Source organism: Punica granatum, chromosome 3, assembly GCF_007655135.1.
Source record: "Punica granatum isolate Tunisia-2019 chromosome 3, ASM765513v2, whole genome shotgun sequence".
NCBI classification, from domain to species: domain Eukaryota; kingdom Viridiplantae; phylum Streptophyta; class Magnoliopsida; order Myrtales; family Lythraceae; genus Punica; species Punica granatum.
In genome coordinates this window covers 34,303,212-34,311,475 of record NC_045129.1, presented here as the reverse complement: position 1 = coordinate 34,311,475, position 8,264 = coordinate 34,303,212, and the positions used below count along the sequence as shown (strand labels likewise).

The window sequence follows — 8,264 nt, the reverse complement described above, 5'->3', positions numbered from 1 at the left end:
TTGATTTACAGGCGAGAGCTTGCGTCACTGCTTTATACTCTCTTTAATTACTCTACTACTTGATTACCTCAGTAGATTTTTGAGAAAAGAAAATTTTAAATATATATCTATATATTTGTAGGGCATTGGATTAATCAAAAGAAAAGCCATGTGTACGGGATAGATTCATATCAATAATTAGTCTCCCAAATATTCTACCACAAAAAAAATCTCTTTCATTAAACTTGCAACTATTATGGCTTCGGTGGCCCCAAGAACAAAAGAATCGAAACTGTTAATTAGAAACCAACGATTCTTCTGGCATCTTCTGCAAAATATGGCATCCTCTGCAAAATGTAGAGATTTTGTAACTTGGTGATCAACATTTTGAGATGGGTCTATTTTTTACTCGGGACTTAATTGATTAACTTACAACCCATATTCATCAGATAATGGAATTTTAAACAATGTTTTCAAACTCAGCCTGGGTATTGAACCTGACTCTTCACTGGATCGCACGTTAACCAATTCAACCAATTGAACCACCGGTTTCGATAAATTATTTATTTATTTTATTTTCAGTATCTTATCGAGGAATTCTCTGCATAAATCTGATGAAGGACTCGATAAAAAGCTAATCAAGACAGTAGCTCGGAAATGGAGATACAAGATCGAAAATGAAGCCGAAAAAGTGCATGCATCCGAAAAAGTCCTATGAAGGAATCAAGTCAAAGCTGCTCATGCGCCAACCTTTAAAAAGGAGATAATAAAACGAAGAACAAGCCGATAAACTAACAGTCAGCCAGAAACGAAGAAAATATATTGTTTGCAAGTACAGCGGAACAGTAAAACCCTAAAGATATTGTTTGCAAGTACAATGCAACAGCTCAAAGTCCGACGGAGGACTCGGTGAAGGCTACTAAAAACAACTATGAAATGGAGATAGTAAACCATAAATGAAGCAAAAATCGACCTGCAGCGGCGTTAACCTCCAGAAACGAAGAAACGAGAGTGTCTGCAAAACAACGGAAACCTAAAACACTAGAAACAGAGAATATGCTAGGATCTTAAAATGTGAAAGGATAAAAACCTTAAGAATTTGTACTTTCAAAACATGGGAGGGGAAGTTGTCGCGAAATTACCGTGATTTTAGGAAACAAATACTGGTAAATAAATCTTGGAGAATTTTCCAGAAAAACACATATTGGTTCATATCAATATGATAATTTGTCGGAGCGGATTATAAATCAAATCCCGCCAAGTTTTAAACGTGGGAGGGGAAGTTGTTGCAAGATGACCGTGATTATAGGGAACACTATTTGTAAATAAATCTCAGAGAATTTACGAAAAATCACATATATTTGTTAATTGGATGGAGTGAGAAAGAGCCCAGAAGGGCAGTTTGTGACTGCCCAAGAAGTTTAGGGGATGTTCTGTACTTTTCAGTTTTTGATGACGTGAAAAATGAAATCTACCAATCTGGTGTTAACCCCACATTACCCATCACCGTTCCTCTGAGCAGCAGAGCCGCCAAGTATTGGAGCACATTAAGCTTCACTGGTTCTCTCTCTCTCTCTCTCTCTCTCTCTCTCTCGGTGGTTTTGTTCTTGCCTAGCTGTCGTGTTCTCCATTGGGTTAACGAATTCAATTGTTGTTCGAGTCTCGATAAAGTTCAAATCTTTCAATAGATATGGGCTGAGGTTTGTTGTTGCGACTGATCGATTGTCTAGCTAGAAACTGCTAGAAGGGAGAACGATGGCTTATGCGATGAAGCCGGCTAAGTCTGGTTTCAAGGAATCTGAGCCGCAGCGGAGAAATCTTCTGGAGACTCTAGAGTTGACTTTACCGCTCGAAGGAGAAAAGGAATCTTGCGATGCTCAAGCTCGAAGCAGAAGAGCGAAGACGATCATGATCACTGATGAACTAACTCTCTGAGGTGAGGAGCAAAGATGAAGAACAAAAGGAAGAAGACTAGGGTTTTCGTTTGATTCAATTCTGCAATTTCATTTCGAGTCGGGAAGGGTTTTCTGTTCGGATTTCATTAAAAATTTATGAATCCATGCAACCGGCCGGTTCGAATGGGTTCGACGAGTTTATCTAAAAACCGGCCGATTTTTTGGATTCGTCGATTTTTTGCACATTTACGGTTTTTAAGCTAATCGGATCGGACATAGGTCGAGTTTTCGGTCCGACCAATCGAACCGGCCAGTCCAGTCTGATAACACTACTTATAATTGTTATAATTGTTAAGAGTTCCTATGAGTAAAAACTTAAAACGCTAATATTTTAGATGAAGGCATAATCTTTAGTTCTACCTATGTGTCTGCTTATTAAAAAGAAAAAGCATGAAAATCACATCATCAAAACCTCAGATACTTATCAGACTATTGAATAAATATCCAACCAAAATGAGGAAAGAAGCTTTTTCAATTATAATACCCTGTAAATAAGAAATTGTCCCTAAATTTCCTATCGTAAATACAAAGTGCCTTTCTCTTGATAGTGCAAATAAATATAACATATACAATAATTATAATTGGTTTTTAAATATAAAATTTTCTACGTAACATGAGATAATTGAATTTAGTTTTATTTATTTCAACAATTCCTTTTATTTGAATTCATATTTATTTCCCCTTTATTAATTCTACACGCACCGTGAATTGGCGTCTAATTATTAAACGATAATTTAATAACATTGCACCTAAAGTATGTATGATTTAACTCGATGTGTAGCACGGGTTACCTCTAATTTAATTAATTAATAAATGGTATCTATAGCGACCAGCAAGCTCGCTTGAGGTGAAGGTCCTTTCCGATGGACCACCGCCAGTGCTCCCCCTCATTCAATGGTTTCTTATTCCTTAAAAAAAAAATCTATATTTTAATTTTTTAAAATAGAAAATTAGTCAAAAGCCACGTCAACAGATATTTTGGCATGACCAAAATATAATAGCTGCCATTTCAAAAAAAAAAAACAGTTAACGTCATATTTTTAAAGTAGGGGTGCAAGTGACTTTCTACTAAATTGCAAGGAGTGTACACAGAATTTATCTCATTTAATAATAGATTCTTATAAAAAAAATTGAAAACTGTTAAAAGCGAAAAGGGGATGTTATAAATGTTTTGAGATTGAGCGGGACGGTGTTGTCGGGTTGCTTCAGATGCGTGCTAGGGCTATGATTCCACCATTAATCAACTACTTTACGGAGAAGATGTAGTCAGAGGTGTGACTTCATTTTATTGCTCATTTTGTTTGAATGACTCATTTGCCCATGAAAAAATTCATGCACCATGCACATGATAGATTTTGACCAGAAAAATCACCGGAGGGTGCAAGTTATTTATTTCATAGAAGGCCAGGGGATAAAGTACGATTTTTAAAAGGTTGAAGGGCAAATATTGCGTAGCCCCAAAGGTGACAGGGCAAAATATTTTTTATCTTAGTAGAGTGAGTCAAGTATCAGGAAAAAAAAAAACTCTAGAGATAGAGCAATGATTTACTATTTCGTAAATTCATATTTATTTGAAAAATCAGATGATGGGCATTTTCATATTCAGTCAAAGAAATGCACGAAACTATACTAAGGAACTTTTAGAAGATATCAGTAAGTCAGTTTATCTTGCTAAAAATGTCCTACAGGTCGAGCCCACTGCAGTGCCCTGGCTGATATGGGATAGGCCTCTTCAAATCAACACCACTTTAAGGCTCAAATTACTATACTTAGCCCAAGCCCATTACCTAAAAGCCTCAATTCTGTTATTACATCTATATTTTTTTTTTCGATTATAAGGAAGGCACATGTACCTAATGCAATGAAATATAAATCTTAATAGCTAATGAATGGATACTATTATATCGAGTAAACTAACAATTTCGTCCCTACGATGAACTATTTGGTTCAATCGGGTTCTTGTTTTGCACCAATTGAGTTCTTGTAAACACCAATTTGGTCCTTGCATACATCGATTTGGTCCCTTTATACTCATGAGATGCATCAATGTGGTCCTTACATTCGTAACTCCATTAACTGTCTGAATAATTTTATTATCAAATAGGTCATTCTGCTTTTTCTTAAATTTCTTATTTTCATTTATCCTTTTTTTTTTAATGTGAGAGGAGCTAGAGAGGAGTGAGGAGAGAAGAAAAATGGAGCGTAAATTGAGATCGCGATTGAAGAAAGTAAATAAATTTTAAAATTTTATTTTGCAAAGGGTTATTACAAAAATTAAAAGTTACACCCCAAAATCATTTTCCAATATAATGGTGCTAGATATTACAACTTTAAAATAATTAATATAACACTCTCTTTCCAATGTTCATCATGAAATATCACGGTTAATTAAGAAGCATTTAATTAAGTAGGCGGAAATTAAAGATAAACTAGTCATGTGACCCATGCATCGCGCGGGCGCTTGCAAATTTCAATTTTAGTTGATAATTTGTAAACTGAATTTGCAAAGATGTTTATAGAATATTAAAGTATCCAACTTGTATGAGTCTCCAATTTCAACTTCAGTGGACCATACCGGGAAATTGGAGGATGATACAATAATCTCTTTAGTCCTCTTAATCTTTTTTGTCCTCTTTTTCTTATTCCCTCGCTTGAACACTCTTATCAACTATCTGCAATCACAACCAAGTCGATCACAAGTCTTAGCAAAAAAATTATAAGAAAATTCAAGAAATTGTAGCAAGTTCAATAAGAGATCCATAAATGAATCAAGTTAGTAGGGGAGATGACGATATAATATAAAGAAAGTATAAATAGGGCATCGATCGAGCAGTTTATCAATTTCGTCACCGGTAATATAGAATTATTTAGCTTGGCTTCCCTTGCTTCTCGATCTCCTTAATTGCCCATCCTCCAAATGGTATAGTAAACCCCTGCTCTTTTACTGTTGTTGATTTTCTAGGCGCCTCCAGTCCTTTGCCCTTCGCTTCCGCTCCTCTCACGTTCACGTTCTTCTCGCAGAAGACCCTCATATGGAAAAAAAAAAAATTTACACTTTGATTTCATTCAATCAATCGTAAATTCAGAAAATAAGGAGTAAAGCAGAACACAAAAAAAAAATATCGCAAATTAAGAAAATAACAATGGAGAGCATAATTTATATAAAAACCGAGAGAAAACCACATATGGATTATAAATTGTACAAATAGAGACATTATGAGAATGAGAGAGAGGGATATATAGAGGAATCTTGGGTTTTGCTCCTCTTTTGTTCATTCAAGTGCAATTTCCACTTCCCTTGGATCAATTCTGTTTTAAGAAGAAAATATTGGCAGGTTGCATATGAGAACATTTATGGATTAATGGACGTTTTGCTCCCTATTCATTAATAAATTATGCACATCCAATCATAGAGGGTGTAGGATAGTGATGCACATTTTTGTATGATAACTAAGAGATTCAACATTCGATACTCATTGTGAGACTATATGTGCATCTTTATTAGTTATTAGAATTTTTACTTTATTTTATTAGGTCCTTGAGCCTCTCTTGTAACAAAAAAATTGTACACGTGCATATTTTACCCAAAAATTATGTACATGCATATGAGATTAATTCAATCATTTACATGTTGTTAATGCAATGCATGCATCGCCAGAGGCCCCCAGAAAAGTCTTCTCGGTATGCCAATCCAGACGAAATATGAAAAAAAAAAAAAATTTAGGGCGAAATATGACATTTTAAAACGGACGGACGGATACATGGATCTTTTTATTAGAAATTTAATTTTTTGAATAGGCCAAGAGATCAATCACAAGTTAATGAGGATTTGTAAAAGATGACATCTCATCAGGGCTTTACGATTTTTATATATTTATAAATTTGCAAGTTCATTAATTACCTATAACGAGTTAACCACCTAACTATCAATTAACAAGTTCATTGGGCTTCGCCCCCTAATTTACCCCAAAAATTAGCAAGTTTATTAATTATCATTTCTCCCAAAATAGAAGAAATGAAAGAAAAACAAGGATGAAAACAGAAATTTAGTGAAACGTAGAGGACCAAAGGTATAATTTTCCACTAAGGAGGTAATCCATCCGTTGCATCCAATATTTCTCATGGTTAATTTGCCATGAGCTGAAAAGTTGAAAGAACAAAAGCAGTTAAAAACACACCAGTCGGGAACTTCTCGGCAAACCCGAGATGAACGGAACTACACTGAGAATCGAAGTTCTTCGCTCATTCTACCATTCCGTGGATCGCACGCACGATCAAAGAATAACACAAACACAGCCTCTGTTCCCATCTCCCTCCCTGTCGGTGTCATCTACCTCGCTGCAAGAGAAAACCACGGATTTTCTGAGGACAAGAACCAAATTTAGCATATATGGATTCAGGGACGCAGTGAGACAAGTGAAGGCTTTGACTCAGGAGGATGAGAAAACAATAATTGTATCGATGTTTCCTATGCCTAAATAGTTCGCTTTCGATCAATGGTACACCCAGACCTTCAGATCAGAAACAAAACTACGACGGGAGACCGGTCAAGAATAATCTTCTGCAATGTTCTGAATGCACAAAAGGATGATGTATCGATGTCCAAAATCTTTTACTAAATAAAAATACGATTTTCTTCAATTTGTAACCAAACTAACATAGTATCCCCCCACCAAATCTCCTCAAATCTGAGCCTACAGAATGTGATGTTAACTCCCATTCCATTTACATTGCTTAACCATATCAATCAGGGATTCATATATTAACCATGTTCTTTGTTGTTGCTCTGCAGATGCAACTCATATGATCAATCAAATTACTCAGCACATGCCTTCTGTCTCGGATATAAAAAGTCCTCAAGAAACTATACCTTCGAGCATGCAGCATTTCAATTCCGTAAAGAAATCGGGTAAATAGGAGATTGATTACACACCTAGACTCGTACTCCCTGATCTCAACAAGTTCCTTCCCTAAGAAATCCACCCATTGCACTTTCTTCTTCTGATGCGCTTTTGGTTCCAATTCCGAAGGCACCCTCCTGAGGCTGCTCTTGGAGCAACGACCAGTTCCCTTCGCAGCAACTAAGCTGCCATCCTTCACCTCTGTGGTCTCAGCAGGCGACTGATCCGAGGCATTGGAGACCGAGACGAGGGTTGAAGGCAGCTGAGGGCCATTCTGCAGTTTCAGCGGCCCGGAGCCGGAGGTGTGGATGTGAGGAGAGGGCTTGCAGAAGCAGATGAAAGGGCAGTAAATTCTGCAGGATAGAAACTTCATGAAATAAGATTCTTCTTGCTGCGTTCTTCTGTCTTGTTCAGCCCATGGCTTCCTCTGCAACTGAACAGATTGGCGTAGAGAAGATAAGAGCTCCAATTCTACATCAAAATGGCGCATTCAACAATCGAAACCATTGGCAAAAGGTTGCATTTTTCCAGAAGAACAAAAACCTCGTGCTACACTAATGGCTCTGAAACTCAAGATTATAACCCCTCAGAGAGAGAGAAAGATGAGCATGGATTTGCGAGAAAGAAACACAAACCCAGAAACAAAAATTGAATCTTGCAAGGTTAGGTGGTGAAATCGAGCTCTCTACTGAAATGGGTATGCCCGAAATCGATTAGTTGAAAAGGTTTCCTCTTTTTGCTGCTCCTGGGAATGGACAGACAGCCTCTGCTTTAATCCACTAGGAAGAAAATGAATCCTACCCAGAAACAAGAAAATTCCATACTCAGTTTGAGGAATTCCACCCCCACTCATCAACCTCTGAGATTGATAGAGGAAGAAAGAAGTCCAATCCAAGCACGAAATATCAGAATTAAATATAAAAGAACAGAAAGAAAGGCACTAAGTCCATAGACCTCCATTGTAATCGGAAAAAAAAAATCTCTACAGTGAAGAAAATTGGACAACTGTCCGACCAAAACATTTTATAATGCAAACTTTTAATCTTAATCCTCTCCAAAAGCGAGAACTCAATTGGAACCGCCTTATAATCGTTTTATGTGTCCAGGTCTTTTTAGAATGAAAAAGTACCCCTTCTTTTCACTTTTCTTTTTTCTTTTTTTCTTTTTTTTTCTTGGCTTTCTTTCTCTTTCACTACCAACCAACACAAACATGCCTGGGCATCTTTTTGTTCACTTTAATTCCCGGAACAGCTTTGTGATAATCTTTTCGACGCATGTATTCCACCCGAAAAAAGGCGAAACCTAACGTGGTTTAATGAGAAGTCTTGCATTTGATCCAAGGAAATCTGTCGCGGATAAAACGGCATTTAAGCGACGAGAAAAAGAATTTGATTAGATTCCATACATATGGGGATGGGGTTGTAACATC

At 36.7% G+C, this 8,264-nt stretch overlaps 1 protein-coding gene across 4 annotated transcripts; it reads right to left on the bottom strand.

Annotated features, from left to right (window-relative positions):
* Positions 1-4,254: 4,254 nt before the first annotated feature.
* LOC116198538 lies at positions 4,255-7,898 on the bottom strand. 4 transcript variants are annotated; one of them, XR_004155341.1, is made up of 5 exons: positions 7,637-7,898; positions 6,868-7,306; positions 6,113-6,272; positions 4,785-4,961; positions 4,396-4,606 (listed from the first exon to the last, which is right to left on the bottom strand). XR_004155341.1 is itself a non-coding variant. In XM_031528704.1 (3 exons), the coding sequence occupies exons 1-3, from the start codon at positions 7,686-7,688 to the stop codon at positions 6,209-6,211; spliced, it is 555 nt and encodes a 184-aa protein (XP_031384564.1). In that variant the 5' UTR covers positions 7,689-7,898; the 3' UTR covers positions 5,798-6,208. The 4 variants fall into 4 exon arrangements, 2 of the variants coding, with proteins under 2 accessions (XP_031384564.1, XP_031384565.1); XR_004155340.1 differs by having other exon boundaries at positions 4,255-4,961; XM_031528704.1 differs by lacking the exons at positions 4,396-4,606; positions 4,785-4,961 and having other exon boundaries at positions 5,798-6,272.
* Positions 7,899-8,264: the final 366 nt, after the last annotated feature.